The 21,562-nt window shown below is 42.1% G+C and overlaps 1 protein-coding gene and 1 long non-coding RNA gene across 13 annotated transcripts in view; one reads left to right on the top strand and one right to left on the bottom strand.

Annotated features, from left to right (window-relative positions):
• LOC309626603 overlaps window positions 1-21,526 on the bottom strand; it is a 40,810-nt gene extending 19,284 nt beyond the window's left edge. For both annotated transcript variants that reach the window (XR_014243310.1, XR_014243311.1), the window contains exon 1: window positions 17,219-21,526. This is a non-coding gene — a long non-coding RNA (uncharacterized lncRNA). The remainder of the gene's footprint in view (window positions 1-17,218) is intronic.
• Window positions 1-21,562, top strand: part of PPP2R5C (protein phosphatase 2 regulatory subunit B'gamma) — a 133,000-nt gene that overhangs the window by 21,928 nt on the left and 89,510 nt on the right. For 2 of the 11 annotated variants that reach the window (XM_082387456.1, XM_082387454.1), the window contains exon 1: window positions 16,853-17,038. The exons of 6 other annotated variants lie outside the window; for them this stretch is intronic. In XM_082387456.1, the coding sequence (XP_082243582.1) occupies window positions 16,945-17,038 (94 nt within the window). In that variant the 5' untranslated portion in view covers window positions 16,853-16,944. Of the gene's footprint in view, window positions 1-16,851; window positions 17,039-21,562 lie in introns of those variants that run through there. 3 more of the 11 variants (XM_082387457.1, XM_082387448.1, XM_082387449.1) reach the window with 2 other exon arrangements.

Here is a 21,562-nt window from a genome sequence, read left to right as displayed (position 1 = left end):
ATTTACTCCTGTGGAGACTCCTATTGTATAAATATTGAATCTTCTTTGCCTGTTTTTATATTTGTTGTCTCCCTCTGGGTTTTTATCATTCCTTTTTGATTTAATTTTTTTCTCTTTTTTATGTACTATTCCCTGTAAGGCATTTTATGTTGTGCTTATTTGCTCTTGTATTCTTTTCAGTTACTCTTCATTTCTGAAATTATTTTTTCTTTTCTTTTTTAATTCTTTACAGAGTTATTACCTATTTCTGAGTTTTTCTATTAATATTCATGTAGTCCTTTGACACGTTATGCTATTCCTTTAATGTCTTTTGTCTCATCTTGAAATATTAGGCTGTAGTTTTTAATGTCTTTGTGGGATGTCTCCCTGTCATGCTTTTACTGCTGCGTAGGTGTCGTTTAGTTCCTTTTCGCTTTTTCCTTATAAGAACTCCATGTAGGACTTGACTTTGATCCCTCCTGATGCTCGTGTGTGTGTGAAATTAGAGAAGAGGAGCTTGGGCTCTAGAGCTCTAGCTTCGGTTATTTTTGTGAAACTTTCTAAAATGTGGTGGCTTACCTCCTGAGTGCCCTGATTTGGTTCTCTTCCCCTGCTGATATTTGGACCTTCTTTTTCCATTTCCTCTCCTGCCCCTCTGCTGTTAAGTCTGGATTCTCTTCCCAGCAGTTTCTCACCAGTGTGACCTAGTTCTGGAAGGAAGCTACGGCTGCTGAATTGTGAGGGTTCCCGGGGCCCCTTCAGTCTTGGCTGCGGACTGCTTGCCCTCATCCCTTGTGGGGTACAGACCCCTTCTGCTTTCAGCCACTGTTCTCAGGTGGGTTTAGCTGGCTCTCTGGTTGTCTCAGAGTTCTCAGCTCCAGAGGACACCCGTTGTTCCTCTCTGCCGTCTTCCCCCAGACACTGATAGCACACGAGCCTGTGGCTGCCGGTGGGCTCTCCCATGTGCTCACGTGACTGAGGGGACACATTTTCACCTAATTTTGTTGTAGATGTTGGCTATGGGTATTTGATTTTGCCTTCTTGGTTGCACTGTATGATTTTATGCAAGAATTTGGGGTGGTTAAAAAAAACTCTGCCACAATTTTTTCAAAATATATAAAACTTGGAAGCAGCCAAGATGTCCTTCAGTAGGTGGATGGATAAACAAACCGTGATACAGCCAAAATATGGTATATTATTCAGCAATAAAAAGAAATGAGCTACCAGGCCATGAAAAGACATGGAGGAACCTTAAATGCATATTACTAAATGAAAAAAGCCAATCTGAAAAGGCTGTATCCTGTATTATTCTAACTATATGACATTCTGGAAAAGGCAGTGGAGACAATAAAAAGATCAGTGGTTGCCAGTGGTTGGGAGAATGGGGGGATGAATGGACAGAGCACAGGAGATTTTTAGGACAGTGCAACTCTCCATATGTTACCGTAATGGTGAATACATGGCATTTTACATTTGTCAAAACCCACAGAATGTACAAAGTGAACCGTAATGTAAACTGTAGTCTTTAGTTAATAGTAACATATCAGTATTGGCTCATCAGTTGTAAGAAATGTGCCCCATTATTGCAAGATGTTAATAATAGGAGGAACTAGGGGAGGGTGGAGAGGGGTATAGGAACTCTGTACTTTACATTCAGCTTTTCTGTAAACCTAATAATTAAAGTCTATTAATTTAAAAAATGGTTGCCAGAGGCAGGGGTGGGGAGGTAGGCGAAATGGCTGAAGGAAGTCAAATGGTACAAACTTCCAGTTAAAATAAGTAAGTCATGGGGATGTAATGCACAGCATGGTGATTGTAGTTAATAATACTGTATTGAATATTTGAAAGCCGCTAAGAGAATAGATCTTCAAAGTTCCCATCACAAGAAAAAAAAAATTTTGTAACTGTGTATGGTGACGGATGTTAACTATTAACTAGATTTATTGTGGTGATCATTTTGCAGTATATACAAATGTCAAATCATTATGTTGTACACCTGAAACTTATATAATGTTTTATGTCAATCATACCTCAGAAAAAGAAGGCTGCCACTGCCATCTCTTCGGACTCCTCCATCATTGGGTATCTGAATTCCAACCTTTTTAAGTCCTCCATAACAGTATTACTGTTTTATTCTGTTGATGACCATTTAGATTTATCTACTTATTTATCATTTTATTCTTCATTCCTTTTTGCATCTCAGACTTTCCATCGGAGGTCAAAACCTTGTTTGAATACATCATTTAGAATTTTCTTTAATAAGAGTCTGCTGGTGGCAAACTGTTTATCTGGAAAATGTCTTCATTTGCCCTCATTCTTGAAAGATAATCGCTGAATATCTAATTGTAGATTTTTGTGTTCCTGCAGTACATTGAAGATAAGTATTTCATTGCCTTTTAACTTACATTAGTATTGAGAAGCCAAATTCATTCATTTTTTTTTTTTTTTTTTTTTTAGTTATTTATTTTTGGCTGTGTTGGGTCTTCTTTGCTGCGCGCAGGCTTTCCTCTAGTTGCGGCGAGCTGGGGCTACTCTTCGTTGGGTGTGCGGGCTTCTCATTGCGGTGGCTTCTCTTGTTGCACAGCAGAGGCTCTAGGCGCGTGGACTTCAGTAGTTGTGACGCGCGGGCTCAGTAGTTGTGGCGCACGGGCTTAGTTGCTCCGCGGCATGTGGGATCTTCCCGGAACAGGGCTCGAACCCGTGTCCCCTGCATTGGCAGGTGGATTCTTAACCACTGTGCCACCAAGGAAGTCCCCAAATTCATTCTTTTTGAAAGTATTATTTGTGATTTCTGGCCACTTTTCTGATTTTGACTATGACATTGATTTTTTTTCAGTGATTCCACTGCCAGGGGTCCAAGTATAGATGTCTTTTTTATCAGTCTTTTTTGCCATTCACTTTGAATCTGTGGGTTGTTATATTTCCTCAGTTGTAGAAAGTTCTCAGCCATTATTTCTTCAGTTGTTATCTCTGTATTAGTTTCCTTTTTTTAACCCCTTTGGCTCTAATCAGATGTGTATTGGAATCTTTCATTTACTATCTTTCTTTAAGGTTATATTTTTCAACCTTTTTGTGACTTACTGTGCTATATTCTTTTTTGTTTTTTACATCTTTTTTTTTTAAATGAGGTTTTTCCTTTTTTTTTTTTTCCCTTGGTTGCATTGGGTCTTCGTTGCTGCACATGGGCTTTCTCTAGTTGCGGCAAGCAGGGGCTACTCTTCGTTGCAGTGCGTGGGTTTCTCATTGCAGTGGCTTCTCTTGTTGCGGAGCATGGGCTCTAGGTGCGCGGGCTTCAGTAGTTGTGGCATACAGGCTTAGTTGCTCCGTGGCATGTGGGATCTTCCCGGAGCAGGGCTCGAACCCGTGTCCCCTGCATTGGCAGGCAGATTCTTAACCACTGCGCCACCAGGGAAGTCCCCCCTTTTTTTTTTTCATCTTTATTGGAGTATAATCGCTTTACAATGTTGTGTTAGTTTCTGCTGTACAACAAAGTGATTCAGCTATACGTATACATATATCCCCATATCTCCTCCCTCTTGAACCTCCCTCCTACCCTCCCTATCCCACCCCTTTAGGTCGTCACAAAGCATTGAGCTGATCTCCCAGTGCTATGCAGCAGCTTCCCACTAGCCATCCATCTTACATTTGGTAGTGTATATACATCAGTGCTACTCTCTCACTTCTTCCCAGCTTCCCCTTCCCCCTGCCTCGTGTCCTCAAGTCCATTCTCTACGTCTGTGTCTTTATTCCTGCCCTGCCACTAGGTTCATCAGTGCCGTTGTTTTAGATTCCATTATATATGCGTTAGCATACGGTATTTGTTTTTCTCTTTCTGACTTACTTCACTCTGTATGACAGACTCTAGGTCCATCCACCTCACTACACATGCTATATTCTTGATCAGAGTTTCACGTTATCCATGGTGAAGGACCAGTTTTCTTTTTAATTTTCAACCCACCATGGACTAGTACTTTCATAAAATAGAGGAAAAATAAGTTACTAGAAAAATGAAATATAAAATACAGCCACAAAGTTTTAAATTTCAGATATTCTTTTTTTCATTTATGGAAGTTCTATTTTTAATCTGCTCTGTGACTTTTTAAAAATATTTTCCTATTGCCTTGCAGAAACCATCAAATTTGTCATTTCTTTTAGTCAGCACAGCTGCTTTATAGTCTGTGTGAGATATTACCAACATCTGAAGTCCTTGTCACATTTTGCTCATGATGTCTTATTTCCTTGTGTACCTATTTTTTAGTGTATGCTGGTCACTGTACTCAAATATTTGAAATAAATTGAAACCTAGGATAAAAGTATCTTCTTCAGCAGGGATTTGTTTTTGCTTCTGCCAGACACCTGGGGTCACTACTAGTCTGAGAGTGCCATAAACCGCAGCACTAGTTTATGACTTGTTAAATTAGCCAAGATGATTGTCCTGTAAAGTATCCCCCTTATTCCCGGTAGTTCCTGAAAATGGAAACCTTTTTTGGATAGAATATATCAGGGGTGATGCTGTGTAACTCAGGAGATAGTTCCTTTATTGTGAGAGATGCCTACTGTCTGGTGACTAGCAAAAGTGATGCTGGATTTTACCACTGTATTATAGTAGGGTGGTGACCGATTGAGCTCTCCATTGTACAATACTTCCCTTTGCGATTCAAAAGTACTAGTGATAATCTACAAGGTATATTTTGGCACCCTGCCAGTGTCTGTTCCCCATCAACCATATGCTAATGCTTTAAACACCACTTGATAATCCTTGCCTGAGTCAATAGTTTCTCTAGAGATTTCAACGTTTAATCTGGCATCCTTCTAAAAGCAGAGCTATTTCTTGCCAAATAGAGCTATTTGGTTATCTTGACATACAGCTCCTACTGGAAAGTGAGGGTAAGCTTAATTCTTTGCCTTTTCAGTTGCAAGTTTCCCTCAAATGGTGAAAACTAAATGTTTTTTTGGCTTTCTCTTTTTTGAATATCATTATGTGTTTCATTGATGTCAGTGTGTTTGAATCTACTAAAATCATACTTCTCTTTTTTTTAAGATTTTATTTATTTATTTATTTATGGCTGCGTTGGGCCTTCGTTGCTGCGTGCGGGCTTTCCCTAGTTGCGGAGAACGGGGCTACTCTTCGTTGTGGTGCGCGGGCTTCTCATTACAGTGGCTTCTCTTGCTGCGGAGCACGGGCTCTAGGCGCACGGGCTTCAGTAGTTGTGGCACGCAGGCTCAGTAGTTGTGGCTCGCGGGCTCTAGAGTGCAGGCTCAGTAGTTGTGGTACATGGGCTTAGTTGCTCTGCGGCATGCGGGATCTTCCTGGACCAGGGCTTGAACCCATGTCCCCTGCATCAGCAGGCGGGTTCTTAACCACTGCGCCACCACGGAAGCCCCCATACTCTTTTTTATGTGCAGATGCATAATTTTAACCATTGTGTGATATTTGGACTAGCTGCTGTGTATTTTTTGGCATGGCCTCATTTATTTTTGTTTCCTTGATTTCTGACACAGTAAGATGTCCCCGCAGGCTTGTTTGTACCTTCCCTGCCCCAGACTTGCAATCAGCCATTTTTCAATGAACCCTGATTCCTTTCAGTGGGGAATGATATTAGAGACCAAAATCAGGGTACTAGGGGGTGCTCACTGCTACTGGACTGCTGTTGCTTTTAGGTACTGGTACTTTTAGTGGAGGGAGCGAGAACATAAACATATATTCTAGAATATATATATATATTTTTTTTTTAGTTGTGCATTCATAACATTGTAGTGTTCTCACTTGTTTCTTGAATCTTCATAGTTTTATCTCTTACACTGAAAATCTTTATTTCTAATTTCATTGATGTAATTATTGCTATATCATATTAAAATGATTGACAACAATAATGATATTATTACAAACAGTAGGAACTTTGAATTCGCTCATTTCATTGCAAAAAAAAAGCTGTTGGTATATATTTGTTGTGATTCCATTAAATTTTTAAAATGTCCAGAGAGGATTGGCATCTTTAGGATGTTCAAATCCCCTTTCTAAGAGTGTAGTGTGTAGTTGTTCAAGGCCACTTTCATTTCCTTTAGGGGTGTTTTTAAGTTTCCCTCATGTGGGTTTTGCACATTTCTTAGTAAGTGTGTGCCCAGATATTTCATTATTGGTGCTATTATTGTAAATGGGATCTCCTCTTCCATTATGTCTTCTAAATAATTGTTAATTGTTTATATGGAGGTTGTTGATTTCTGCATCTTGCTTTCACCTCCTGCTTCCTTCCTGAATTATCTTATTGTTTGCACTAGTTTTTCAGCTGATTTTTTGGGATGTTTTCAGGTATCTAATGAGATCTGTATGTAAAAGCAATCTCACCTCTTTGTTTCTAAATCTTATACCTTTAGTGTCTTTCTCCTGAGTTGACTGAAAATTCCAGTAAGATGTTATGTGTGGTGGTGTGAGCAGGCATATTTGTCTTGTTCCTGACTTTAATGGAAATAGGAGCATGATTTAAACACCGTTTATTATTCCCGTGGTTTTCAGCTGCTGTAAACCATACTTTAATGTAAATCTTTTGTTGTTCACACTTTTGAACCTTTCCTTAAGCTGGAATCAAGGAAGGGAAGTACTGATCAAAGGCCACGCATTTTCAAGAACCCTTTAGAGGTGCTGTCCAGAGAGGTTGCAGCATGAACACTTCTGCCCAGAGCGCAGGATGTGCCTGTCTGTCCCATTGCACCTTGCTAGTACTGAGGCCATTTAAATGCTTAAGTCATTCGTTAAGTGGAAAATAGTATTTCCTGTTTTTATTTTTTTAACGTTGAGGCTGAATGTAGTCTTCAGGCCCTGTTCGTTCAAAGATTTCTCTGAGTTAGTCCTTTCTTTTAATATTTTCGGTCTGGAAGGTAGAAGTGTTAAATGAAGAGACTGATTTTTTTAGGTGACTAATGAATCATGGACTTTGTTTCTTGAGGCCATTCTCCTTGTTTTAGGAAAGAAAGGCCTAGGGAGGAGTCAAAGTTATGATGAAACAACTAGGGCCTAATGTTAACTGGAGACCCTGGGGCAGAAATTTAGAATTGCTAAGTGTTAGGCCATTTGGGAAAGAAGTTGTTACATTATTGTTGGGAGAACTTACCTGAATTTTTAAAAATTGGCTTTTGAATGGCAGTTAAAAATTTATATGTCTTGCCCTCCTTTTGTGAAAATACAATACTTCAACCTCATTCAAAGCAGTTTATTTTCTGATACAATTGAAAGTCTCGCCATACAAGTGATCATTTTTTACTGCTTAAAAATGAATTGGCATCTGTTTAGAGGAACTTTACCTCTTGCCCATTAATTGAAGAATAAAAATGGAATGTGAGAAGTTACCATAGTGCCTGCTCTAATTCTCATGGGTTCAGAAACTCAGCTTTCATCAGTCTTGCTTCTGCCACATGTTTGATTCTGTGTCTTCTCTTGACTGCCCACAATAATGGGAGGAAACTTTCAGCTTGGGGAGGCAGGTGCCAGTTCACAGCAAATATTTACTGACCACCTGGGTTGTCTGGAGCGTGGGGAGGTAGTCAGGACCGTGACAGTGACAGTGACCAGAGGTGGCCCTTGCTCTTAGGGAGGCCGCAGACCCAGACCCAGACCCAGACCCTTGTCGTGGGGGTAGCTGGGGAGCAGAGGTGCCGTGGATGCTGCTCTGTGAACAGCTGAGAGCTGGTCTCACGTCAGCCGGAGCCCAACCTCGAGCCACAGCCTGGCCCCAGGGCGCCCCCCGGTCCACTCTCGTCAGGCCACGGACGTGGCTTTTACTCCAGGGTCGGTCTCAGGCCTCTGCCTGTCATACCCTGCAAGCCCCTTCTGGGAAGAACCCAGGGAGTTGATTTCAACTGGCAGCTGTAATCTGACATTTAATGTCTAGCTCAGGCCTTCCCCAGACCTCACCTGGATTTCTCCCGGCACCTTACATCACCCACAGATGCACACACTTTGCTTGCGTGCCCTTGCCCACCGTACAGGCCCTCCAGGCCTGGGTTTCTCCCACGCCCTGCTGGCTCTGCCTCCTCCAGTGTTTCCTGAGCCACTCTGGCTCAAGCCTGCCTTATCCTTTTTCCTAAATTGTGGTAAAATATACATAGCATAACATTTATCGCTTTAACCATTCGCAAGTGTACAACTCAGTGGCATTAAATAGATTCACATTCAGTGTGCCCATCACCACTGTCTATTCATCGTCCCCAACAAAAGCTCTGTGCCTGTTAATACCTCCCTCTTCCCCTCCCCCAGCCCCTGGCACCCATTCTACTTCCTGTCTCTGTGATTTTGACTCCTCTAGGGACCTCCTATGAGTGGAATCATACGGAATTTTCTTCCTAATTTTTAAGGCTGCGTAACATTCCACCGTGTGGATGGAGCACCATTTATCTGTTCATCGTGATGGACACGGGCTGCAGAGCACACCACACGCTGCTCTGTCTAAACTGTCACTGAGGGCAGAGGCTGTTTTGGTGCCCAGTCTAGCATCTGCCATGGATCCCCGAGACACAGGTTTGCTGAAGGAATGAAAAGCCCTCTGGGCCCGTCTGCCTGTCCTTCCCACATCCTTCCATTTTCTCAGAACTGTTTTGGGGCTGGAACCCCTCCCAGGCTCACGGCTCCCTGCGCCTCAGGTTCTTCTTTGTGAAGTGAGGTTTGTTGCTAATAGTCAACACGAAAGCACTTTGGTGTGTCACGTGTGCTCTGTGTACTTTGTGTGGGTTTCCTACCTTCTCAGAACAAGGAAGGGGGTGAGGACTTGCTTTGGCTTTAAAGGTTTTCCAGCCTAACTGTGGCAAGAACAAAAATAAGCAAAGGTCTCCCAACAGCGCACTCGGGGCAGATTTTACACCATCTACTCCGCTCGCCTCCGCTGGCCTTTCCTGGGATAAGCCTGTCCACCCTTTTAAACCACTCGCAGGACTCGCTCAAATCAACAGGGCAGCAGGCGCCTGTCCCTTTGACCTTGCTGTTGGCAAGCAGAAGTGCCCTGGCAACCTTTGAACACAGCTGAATGCTAGGTATCTTTGATCTGCCTAAGGAAGAAGTCTATTTTAAACTGTAAGCGAAGCCAAATTTTTTAGGTTAGATATCCTACCCAACAAAATGTACATCACCCATGCCCGTGTAGTTTCCGGTTAAGTGTCTGCTCTGCCAGCAGTGTCAGTGCCTTGCAGTTATGGCACCACAACTCTCTAGGCTCAAGACACAACCTTCTTTTAATGAAAGAAACTGTAAACCTTCTTCACTAAAATATGAGCATACTTAATTTGCCCATAAAATTGCCCGGGGAGATGAAAATTAAAACCTTCAGCTGAATTTAGAAATGAAAATGTGAAAGTTTTATTCAAAAATGCTACCTACAAATGGCAGTTTGTTTTTAAATAACCCAAATAAAGTGACAGAGGAAGCAGAGAATAAAGAATAACTCCTTTTCAACCTTCATCTTTGTGCAGCACAGAGATGCTTGTGTTTGCGTCCTTGACGGGCGGACGCACTGAGAGCTGTGGTCTGTCTGCCCACTTTCGGTTCTGGAAGGAGCTCTGCACTGAGCCCAGAAAGGCGCCTTTCCTCCGAGTTAGCTCAAGCCCTTCAGAGCGGCAGGAAGGTTGTCATGGGAGAGTCCAGAAGAGTGGCTGGAGGGTGCCATGGGGGGCATGAGGGATGGGCACAGACAGCAGTGGAGGGTGTGGTGGGAGCCTGGATGGGGGCTCTGCATGCAGGGGGCGGGATGTGTCGTTCTCCAGGTGGTTAGATGGCGCACCCCTCTTGGTTACGCGCTGCGGGGACGAGGTATAAAGAGTGGTGAGGGAGTTGTGCAGGATCAGAATTGGGTGTTACTGCTTGATTCGGCCCTTCATTCAGTCAGTTTGATGGAACGCCTGCTGTGTGCCGGGCACTGTCCTGAGGCTGACGGGGAAGAGACCTGTGGCCCAGAGAGGGGAGAGGAAGACTTCCCAGAGGGCTTAGTCCAAGCAGAGACCCCGTCAGTGGCTCTGCGGCACCCTCACACTGCAGCCCCGGGGTCGAGACCCTGCTCTTCAAGTGCTACAGTGTCCACTGCTTCCAGCACCTTCCCTATAATGGCTGGAGCAACGTGCGGTGGGATCCTCCCTCAGTGGCAGCTGCACCCTCCTGAGCTCCCCACTCCATCGGTGACGTTTGTGCCTCCTTACAGCCACGGTGGTGGGGTGATCACAGACAGCCCCTTTACAGGTGAGGAAAGAAGAACCAGCCTGGGGTTCCTGAGGGCGGGCGGCCTCTCCCTGAGTAGGCGGTGAAGACTTACGCCCAGGCCAGTAATGGGGCTGCACGTGAGCCTCTTCCGGTGTGTTTGCTGAGTCCTTGTTTCATCCATGAGGAAAGTACTCTGGCGGCTAATTGAACCTCGAGAGCTTAGATGAGCCTATTGATTCAGTGCAAACTTGCAGTAAAAATTTAAGGAGCCCGTAATGGATTCTTCAAGACAGGGAGTCAACATCCTGTAATTTGTTGGTTCAGTTTGTCATGCCTAGTTTAGGCTAATTTTTGTTTGTGTGTTTTTACCTACTTGATCTCATTTATGCATCACCATAAATCGTTTGCATCCTATTTCCTGCGTTCCCATCACAGCCCTTTCTCTGTTCTTAGCCTGTGCCTGAGCGGCAGCATTCACTAAGGGATTCTCTCTGCTGTGACTTAATCTACGTGTCTTTTTTTAAATTGTTCCTTTTTTTTTTTTTTTTAATTTTATTTATTTATTTATTTATTTTTGGCTGTGTTGGGTCTTCGTTTCTGTGCGAGGGCTCTCTCTAGCTGCAGCAAGTGGGGGCCGCTCTTCATCGCGGTGCGCGGGCCTCTCACCATTGCGGCCTCTCCTGTTGCGGAGCACAGGCTCCAGACGCGCAGGCTCAGTAGTTGTGGCTCACGGGCCTAGTTGCTCCGCGGCATGTGGGATCTTCCCAGACCAGGGCCCGAACCCGCGTCCCCTGCATTGGCAGGCAGACTCTCAACCACTGCGCCACCAGGGAAGCCCTAAATTGTTACTTTTAATTTTCATCAAAGTATTGTGTGCTTATTTTAGCAATACTGAACAATATAGAGAAGTTTCAGAAAGAAGAACTACCCATAACCATAACACTCCACGGTGACTGCTGTTGATATTTTGAGAGTGTTCTTTTTTATGATCATACTATTTCTGAAAAATTATACATTGCCCTTCTCATGTATATTTTTACTTTACAAATTCATAAATATTTTTCATGGATGTGTAATATTTCACTGTGTGGGATAATCCCTTTGACGTTAAGGTCGTTTCTGGTATTTTAGAATCATAAATAAAAATGTGATGCTCTCAAAAAGAATAAAATACTTAGAATTAACATAGGAGGTGAAAGACTTGTATGCGGAAAACTACAAAACATTGCTGAAAGACATTAAAGAAGACACCAGTAAATGGAAAGCCAATGTGTATTCGTGGATTGGAAGACTTAATATCATTAAAACATCAGTACTGCCCAAAGAGATCTTCAGATTCAATACAATCTCTGTCAAAATCCTAACAGTGTTTTTTTCCAGAGATAGAAAAATTCATCCAAAAATTCACATGGAATCTCCAGGGACCCTGGATAACCAAAGCAATCTTGGAAAAGAAGAACAAAATTCTTACATTTCCTGATTTCAAAACTTACTGCAAAGCTGCAGTAATCAAATCAGTGTGGTACTGGCATAAAGACAAACACATACACCAATAGAGTAGAAGAGAGCCAAGAAATAAACCATCACAGGTATGGTCAAATGGTTTTCAACAAGGGTGCCACCCACTCTAGGAAAAGGACAGTCTGTTCAGCAAATGGTGCTGGAAAAAATGGATATCCACATGCAAAAGAATGAACTTGGACCCTTATTTTACACCAAACACAAAAATTAACTCAAAGTGGATCAAAGACCTTATAGGAAAACATAGAGGAAAAGCTTCATGATGTTAGATTTATCAATGATTTTTTAGCTATGACACCAAAGCACAGGCATGAAAAGCAAAAGTAGATAAATTCAACCACATCAAAATGTAAAACTTCTGTGCAGCAAAGGACACAATCAACAAAGTGAAAAGGCAACCCACAAAATGGGAAGAACTGTTCAGAGATCATCTATCTGATAAGGGATTAATGTCCAGAATTTATAAAGGATTCCTACAGCTCAACAAGAAAACAAGCTGTTTAAAAAAATGTGCAAAGGGGGACTTCCCTGGTGGCGCAGTGTTTAAGAATCCGCCTGCCAAATCCGCCTGCCAATGCAGGGGACACGGGTTTGAGCCCTGGTCTGGGAAGATCCCACATGCCGTGGAGCAACTAAGCCCATGCGCCACAACTACTGAGCCTGCGCTCTAGAGCCCGCAGGCCACAACTACTGAGCCCGCGTGCCTAGAGCCCATGCTCCACAACAAGAGAAGCCACCACAATGAGAAGCCGGCGCACCGCGACTAAGAGTAGCCCCTGCTCGCCGCAACCAGAGAAAGCCCGCGGGCAGCAATGAAGACCCAACACAGCCAAAAATTAATTAATTAATTAAAATAATAATAATCCGCCTGCTAGTGCAGGGGACACGGATTTGATCCCTGGTCCAGGAAGATCCCACATGCCACAGAGCAACTAAGCCCATGAGCCACAACTCCTGAGCCCGTGTGCTGCAACTGCTGAAGCCCACGCGCCTAGAGCCCGTGCTCAGCAACAAGGGAAACTACTGCAATGAGAAGGCCATGCACCACAACGAAGAGTAGCCCCTCACCACAGCTAGAGAAAGGCCCGCACGCAGCAACGAAGACCCAACGCAGCCAAAAAAAAAAAAAATGTGCAAAGGACTTGAATAGACATTTCTCCAAAGAAGATACACAAATGGACAATAAGTACATGAAAACATGATTAACATCACTAATCATTAGGAAAATGCAAATCAAAACCACAGTGAGATACCACTTAACACCCACTAGGATGGCTCCTATCGAAAAACAGAAAATAGCAAGTGTTGGTAAATAGCAAGTGTTGGTGAGGATGTGGAGAAATTGGAACCCTTGTGCACTGCTGGTGGGAATGTAAAATGATGCTGCCACTATGGAAAACAGCATGGCAGTTCCTCAAAAAACTAAAAATAGAATTACCATACTTTGCACTTTTGGGAATATACCCAAAAGAATTGGAAGCAGAGACTTAAATAGATATTTATATACCCATATTACAGCAGCATTATTCACAATAGCCAAAAGGCAGAAATGGCCCAAGTGTCTATCAAGGGATGGATAGAACAAAATGTGGTATATCCCTATAATAGAGTATTATCCAGTCTTAAAAAGGGAAGAAATTCTGACACATGCTACTACGTGGCTGAACCTTAAGGACACTTACACTGAGTGAAGTAATTCAGTCACAGAAGGACAAAAACTGCATGATTCCATTTATATCAGGTACCCAGAGAAGTCACATTCATAGAGACAGAAAGTAGAATGGTGGTGGCTAGGGGCTGAGAGGAAGAGGATGGGGAGGAAGCGTTTAATGGGGACAGATTGCCTGTTTCGCAAGATGAAACGAGTTCTGAGGATGGATGGTGGTTATGGTAGCACAACAACGTGAATGTACTTATGCCACTTAGAGCTAGCTGTACACTGAAAAATGATGAAGATGGTAAATTTTATATTACGTAAACTTTAGCACAGTTTTTTAAATAAATATTTTTTAAAATGTGATGCTCACTCATGGCTACTGCGTTTTTGGAATGGACTCCAAAAGTTAAATTACAGAAACAAAGGGTCTTTACATGTTGCCAAATTATTTTCCAAAAGGATCAGAACAATTTATAGATTTGTTGGCAAGGTTACAACATGCCTTTACCAGTATTAATTATAATTTTTAAAACTATTGCTGATTTGATAGGTGAAGAAATACTTTTTTCATACAGTTATTGAGCAGTTATAGTTCTTTTGTAAACTGAATCATTTGAACACTGAGGTCTCAGTGTTTTTCTAATGAATCGCAGTATATTATTAACCTCTTGTAATTATAGCATTTATACTTCCTTTTGATTTTTGGAGGGAACATACAGAAATTTGTAAATTTTTTACTGTGAGGAATATCCCCTCAGGGTTTGTCCAGTGTTTTTTAATCGTCCTTTTCTGGCTTGAGAATTGATATACTCACTACCCTTTTCTTCTCAAAGCTGTGGGGATTTGTGGGGGGTATGATTTGACTTCTTAAAAATTTAACTGTGTTTGTTTTTTTATTTAACCCATCTCAGATTTTATTTTGGTGAGACTTAAATTGACTTCTGCCAACATATAGCCGACCAGTTGTCTGAATAATCCTCCCCTTTCCGTGGATTTGAGCTTCCTTCCTTACCCGAATATTACATTTGTACAACTGCACTCACCGTTTTAGGAGCTGTTGCTGTCTGTTCCAAGACCTGTCTCTTAAGCCCACATCACACTGTCCTTAGTTCACAAGCTTTAGAGGTGGTAGGACCAGCCTTGTTCATAAGAGTGTTCTCATTCTTCATGCTTTTAATTTTTCCAAGTGAACTTGAGAATTATTTTGTCAGATACCCAGAAAAATAGGGAGACTCCTCTGAATTTTGAATGGAATTGCTTTAAAACTATAAATCAATTTGGGGAAGTATTAACATCAGCTTATTTATAGTATGTATGCTTCCAGTTCCGAAACACACCTTATCTTTATTTGTTCAAGTCTTTTTTTTTTTCCTCCATATTATTTATCTGCTTGTTTGCTTATTTATATTTTAGAGTATGTTTCATCAGTGATTTCCAGATCACAGACTTTGAGTCCTTTAAAGAACTACTTTATATGCATAAGGCTTCAAAACAGCATGGGGGAAAATCACTAATAAAGTTGAGATCCTTTGATCTGAGATCATTAGGAAAAATACATCAACAAGTGTCTTCACTTTTTCTTTGACTTTAACCTGTTTATTTTATACAAAGAGTCTAGGAGTCTTTCCCTGTTATTTCTGCATTCCACTCAACAGCACAATCCTAGGACAGGCACATTTCCCCATCTCATCTCATATGAAGTATTAAACTGTTTGAGAACAGGTCCCTCTCTTTTTAAAGTAAGATCTACAGTAAGCATCTGCTTCCTACCCCTCACAAAGCCCCCTGCAAGCCTCGATCCTTAATGCTGAGTTCATCTGGCACCACTTCTTGGGTGAGGAGCTGATAGTTCTGGGAGAGCCATCCTTGCGCATCTGATGCACCCAGAGGGTCAGCAGCCAGAATCTCAATTTACAGTACCTGACTCGGAACACAGGCTGTTCAGACAGTAGAGGAGCCCGGCAGGTGGGAGGCCGATGACATGACACCCGCTCCCCATTGCTTGTTATAGTTTAATTCATGGCCAGCTTTGGAATCCAGCAGCATCCTTCAGCTCTGTGGAGGGGTGGGGGGGAAGGGGTAGGATTTGGTTTGCTTTCATTTATTTTCTTAATGGCTATTGATACACATAGTAGGACTACCTTCTTACTAGTGTAGGGGAACTTAATAAGCACCCCTGAACGATTGTAGCAGTTTATTTGCTCATTGAAATGTGTGGAGTGCCAGCCCACAGATGTAACTGCTAACCCTGGTCCATTTCAGGTGTTTCTTACTGTTGTGAATTATGTTTAAAAACCAAAGGGCTTTTTGGTTCTTGTTCACAAGCTGGGAAAGGGGGGGGGGGCGAGGGGCATTGTGTGAGAATTTATAAAAAGAGAAGACATGGTTTGGACAAACTTAGTTGTGTGTGTGTGTGAAGGAGTGAGGAATTTTTTTCAGTTCTGCCTGGCAAAGAGGTTTTTCTCATAGCTTATTCATTTTCATTTGGAGCTAGTAATAGCACTTCTTTTTGTAGGGAATCATCTCTCCAGCACACACGTACACCCCCTCCCCAGGCTAGGGTACTCCAATTCAGAAATGATGTCCTTCTTCTTCAGCTTTTCACATTAACCTTTTCTGAAGATAGGAAACTAAGATCTGGAATAATAGCTTTTAATACTAGCCCCAATTTTTTAAAAAAGTGAAATAGCTTTTTAATTAAAAAAATTTAATTTAAACAAAACGTAAAAAATTAAATAAAAGTGGTATGTTGACATCTTTAAGGTACAAAAATAAACACTTGCATTTTATTTTATGACTTTAACTTTCACAGCCAGGTGGTATAAATACCTTTAACTTACAGCACTTTCTAGCTATTAAATTTAAAGAAGCTTTCATTTTTCATATAATTTTTAACTGAATTTTTCCAATAAAAAAATTAGATCCCGAGAAAAACCAGTGTTTGAAGATTAGTAATTCATAATTTGGTAGTAGGAAAGGTTGAACAAGAGTCCAAACTGATGAATTGGGATTGTGTAATATTTGAATAGCCAATTTGCTTTAAAAAAACAAAAACAAAAACAAAACTAGGTTGCCAAAATGCTAAATATGATACAGATATTTAAAGTAATTAGAATAGAAAATAGGAGGTGGTCAGGTGGATATAAGGTACCAGTGAATTTGGGGTACCAGTCAGAGAAATGCTAAAATTTAAAGTTCATGTAGACACACATGCACAGTTTTGTTTTTTTTTTTTTTTTTTTTTTTTGGTGGCTCTCTCAGAATCATGTGTTTATAGTCTGGCCAGGGTTGTGGCCTCAGTCCTGCCCCTTAAGAGATGGGATCTTTGCCTAAAAGTTATTGAGAAATGAAGACTGCAGAAAGCCAAAAAATGTCCAGGCTTTTCATGCACACTGACAGCCAAACAGAATGCTCTTTCCATTTGCAGTTTTTTTAGTGTCATTTGAAGTTGCAGCTTCCGGCCAATCAGCGAGCCCCGTGCCTGCTGACATCACCAACCAGCCAGTTCCCTCCAGCTGCAGAGAGCTTCAGTTTGTCTTTTTTTTTTAAACTAAAATGGAGGCTGGTTTCTTGCCTTAAGGAGTACATTGCCTTTCCCGCTGAAGTCTAGATGTTGACATGTAATAAAGCGGGCAGCAGGATGGTGGTGGATGCGGCCAACTCCAATGGGCCTTTCCAGCCCGTGGCCCTTCTCCATATTCGAGGTAAGTTATTGTGTGTTTCACTGAAACGGAACCTTCTGTGGTTAGTTAATAAATGGCTATTGTGCTTCAGATAAGAAAAGCAGGAAGTCCTTTCTAGCAGAATTCACCCCGTTTTGCGGCAGACCTAACCAGAGGAGGCTGGGTGTGTCACTGCAATTTGGCATTTTACGAACTACTTACAGAATCTGAGTCTTGAGAGAGGCCTTGCATGCATAGTTCAAAGCTGGTTTTTCTGCTTTCTGCTCGCTCTCCCATCCCCCTTTCAGAGCCGTGCTGATGTCAAAGGATGTGAAGTCACTGCCCGGGGAAGGCATTGGGCGGGGGTAGGAAGGAGAGGCGGGCGGCACGCCTGGCCAAGTTGTCCGTGCGCAGAGTTTCTGTTACATCTGTGTTGCTTAACACCCCGACGGTTTCACCGGGACACACACCTCTGAATTAACGATGAATTGCAGTCAGAAAATATGCAGAAATGATTAGAAAAGAACTTCCTTTAAAAGGATTGTTTTCGTTCTTGCCATGGAGCCTAAAAGAGAAATAGACTCATGGCTTTGAAATATTGGAATCCATCGCGGGTCATAATTTCTGAGCTGTTAGCGTTTTTATAGAATAGTAGGAGATACTTTGCACTTAAATAGGCTTTGTATTGACATTTGCCTTGAAAATTTTAAATGGCAACAAGTTTTCAATGAGTGTATACATCACTTTTAATAATTACAGTTTGCCACTTGTAGCTTATACAAAATTTGGGTTCAGAATTTAACTTAAAAACACAATTAGCATAGCAATTAATAATTATATTAAAATATAGGTATCAGGATAATCATATACCTTTTCTTAGCATTTAAAATTATTTGTTATACAAATTTTTTGTTCATAATTGGGTGAAATAGAAAATGTTAAGCTTCATCAAATCACTTTAAAATTTATACAGTATCACAGCTCTGTCCCTAACAGAACAGTTCTAACTGTCAGAATCTCCTTTAAGGACCCATGTCAAGGAAGGGTGGGGGCAGGATCTCTAGGTGACTAATAGTCTGTATGACTAAAATGCCAGACAAGATTTTTCAGATCCTAGGGTGTACACAGATAAAGGAGATAAAACCACATGCATACCCAGTCTGTTGGAATAAAATGGGTGTTACTTTTCTCTCCAAACCCTCTTGAAAGAAGCTGGTGGAAATTAAGGTCCACAATGTGACCAACCTGTAGGTCACATTGTTTTGTAGTGCACCCAGAAAAGAGCAAATGTTGACCACAGATAGCACGCAGGTATTTTAGTTGCAGGAGCCAAATGGGCAAAAACAAAATGTAATTGTGTTTCGATTTAAGTTCTTAAAAGGTGACTGACTAGCAAAAAGAAAATTTTATAGCATATAAAGTGTGTATTTTGATACTTTTAAGGTGTCTTCTTATAAATAACAGATTGTTTTAGTTTGAGTTTTCTGATTTCATTAAACACTTAATGTACTAGTCATTTTTTGAACTATGACTTTATTCTGAAATGGAATCGTTTGATTTTATGTCTTATACCACGTTGTTGTTGTTTTTAAGTCCAAGACTTTACTGTGACCAGTTTGAATTTTTTTGCTGTTGGTTGAGTGGTTGGTTGCTGTCTAATTGTGAAGGGAAAAAGTAGTGAAGTGTATTAACCTAAAAGAGACTGGAGATTTTAAGAAGGGGTAACCTTTAGGGCCTAAAACTAACTTCTGGGTCAAACAGTGAACTAGCTAAAACTTGAACGCTTGATTTACTCATAAGGACTTTTTAGGGCAAGCATGTTAATGTGTGTTAGCAAAATTTATTTTGTTTATATTGGCTTTTAGAGTCTCGATCAATTTAATATCCACTTAGCATGTCCTCTGTGTGTCCAGTGCTGAGGGTCCCCGCCCCAGAGGGATGGATGGCTTAGTGGGAGACCCACACAGGGGCCCTGGTGCAGGAGGGGCACAGGAAGAGCTGACTCTGAGCAGGTGCTAGGAGAGAGAGCAGGGGCTGATGTAATCATGATGCTGGGAAGGGGAGGGGGCAACACTGAGGCTTACCACCCACTCAGGGTGCATTTAGAGAAGAAGGATCTTCTGCACAGACGTAAAATAACCAGCCCAAGGTCACTCAGCCTGTAAGTGGTAGGGCCAGAATCCAAACCAAGGCAGTTAAACAAACCCAGGCAGTTGTTTTGTTTTGTTTGGAATCTTTAAAAAAAAGAAAAAAAAAAGAAAAAAAATTTTTTTTTATTTTAAAAATAGAAGTTTTGGCTGTTTGTAGAACCTTTTGCCACAGGATTATAATAGCGTTTTTTTTCCCAATGTCTTATCAACATCCATCCGTTTCAGTGGCCTGTGGTATATGACAGTTTTTGTGCCTAGGGTTCATTTCTTCATTCATTTTACAAATATTCGTCAAGTCGCTACCACCACGTGCCAAGCAGGTTCCTAATTCGGAATATGAAGCAAGCACTGTGGCCCATCTTTCAGAGTTTACAGTTCCCTGGGCGGTGGGGCAGTCAAGTAAACAATCAGTACGATCACTAAACTGATTAGTAGTCCCAATTGGTTTGATATTTATCTCCTATTACATAGTCTAGAGTTTGCAGTTAATATAGTGAATTAGCATATCCTAAAAAGTCCAAGTGTGACGGGAACATGTCGCTGAAAAGCCTAAACTTTTCTGTCTGCAGAAGGAGAAGGCGTCACCTGGAGGAACTAGATGGCTGTATATTTAGCTTGGTGACTTAAATCCTGTACTTCCAGGGCTGTCGAGAGAACTGTCTGCGATGGTGGGAATGTTCTCTGTGCTGTCCACTACAGTGGCCCTTGGTCACATGTGACTGTTGAGCCCTTAAAATGTGGCTACTGCAACTGAGAAACCGAATTTTCAATTTTATTTCATTTTAGTTGTTTTAAATTTAAATAGACGGGTCTAGTGGCTGCTGTATTGGACAGCACAGTTCTAGACTGGGATCGAGAGACTTTTTCAGAAAAGGCTGGAAAGTGAATATTTTTGGCTGAGAAAGCAACCACAGATAGGCATGACTGTGTTCCAGTAAAGCTTTATTTACAAAAACAGGTGGCTGGCCAGATTTGGCCCGTGGGACATAGTTTGCCCACCCCTGTTCTAGACTATTCCTTGAATTTTAATTGCCTGTTAAGTATAGTAAAATATATTTCACTTCTAGAGCCAGGTTTAAGGCAAGAATAGCCAAGCCAAAAAAAGATGTTAATGGCCAGAGAGGAAGAGAGCGACCTCCATCCTATGCCAGCTGGCTTTTATTCTGGCCTCAAGAAAGTTGTTAACTGCTCCGATCGTGTAGTCGGTTGGTGAGTCCTGTCTCTGAAAGACTGAGGAGTAACCTCGGCCTGGTGGGGAGCTGGAGAGCAAATTATTCTCTGTGTAAACCCATTCTTCCTGGGGAATGGAAGTCTGATTATAGAAGAGTTTGTTTTCTCACAAGTATTCCTGAGTCGCCAATTCAATGAAAGTCTTTACCTTTCCAATAAAAATTTAGAAAAGAACGAGCAGGGGGCAGTGTGGGGTGTCAAACGCGAAGGCTTCCTTTCTCGATGCAGCCTGTCTGATGACTTAGCCGGCGCTGGTAAGCACACCTGTGCACGTGCACGCACACGCGGGTTCCCAGGCGTGGGACACTCCTGCGTGATTAAAGTCAGTGAATGATGTGAGGATGGAAGCCTAGCACTGTCCTCATTCCCAGAACTAGGAAGGAAACATGTCATTGACGACCAAAAACAAAGACCCCTCAAGAGATCAAACCAGTGATTCTTTCTCTCCGAGTAGTGTATCAGCCCGACTCAAGGTGTTTACTTCGCTAACATCTGTGTGTTGTGTAGCTGTCACTCTCTATGTGGTGGCTTTTTAGAAGTACACCTTTAAAGCTACCTGGAATGATCCTGTGTGAAGTTGTTTTCTCTTGTCATTGCTGCCAGTGAGGAAGGAAACCAGAGTAACAAATAACTCTCTGGGGGGTGCATGTCTGTGTTAAAGCCTGCACACCTTTTGTTAATTAGTCTTCCCTGAACTGGTCATGACTCCTGCCTTGCAGCAAAAGCTAAACTCCTAGAATTTTTTCATTAAAAGATGTTAATTGTGTGGAAGAATGAGACAAAAGTAAAGAAGCAAGGTTAGTAGTCAAGACAAGGGTGTGTGTTTTTGAATCTAGGAAAGGACCGAGTCCTCGAAGGCACAGAGATTTGGGGTACACACCCTACTCCATTTCCGTACACCAGGTAGCACTGCAAGGCGGTTCTCCTCCGATCCGACGGCGACCTGCCAGATGTGACGTGCTTTTGTGAACACTGCCTGACTGGTTCCTCCCAGCGTTCCTGCCCGGGAGGTCACTCCTCCCCAAGGTTACCAGCCTGTAAGGCCAAGTCCAAGGCCCCTGCCCCCGTGTCAGCTACATGTCCCCAAGCCGCTGCTGGTGGCTGTTCCAGAAGGAAAGGCAGCCACATATGTCATCTTCTGGTGTTTTCTTTTTGGCCTTTTTTAGAGACCCAGCTAAAGCTGGCC

Source organism: Balaenoptera borealis (genome assembly GCF_965194805.1).
Source record: "Balaenoptera borealis genome assembly, chromosome: 3".
NCBI classification, from domain to species: domain Eukaryota; kingdom Metazoa; phylum Chordata; class Mammalia; order Artiodactyla; family Balaenopteridae; genus Balaenoptera; species Balaenoptera borealis.
This window is presented reverse-complemented; position numbering and strand designations above follow the sequence as displayed.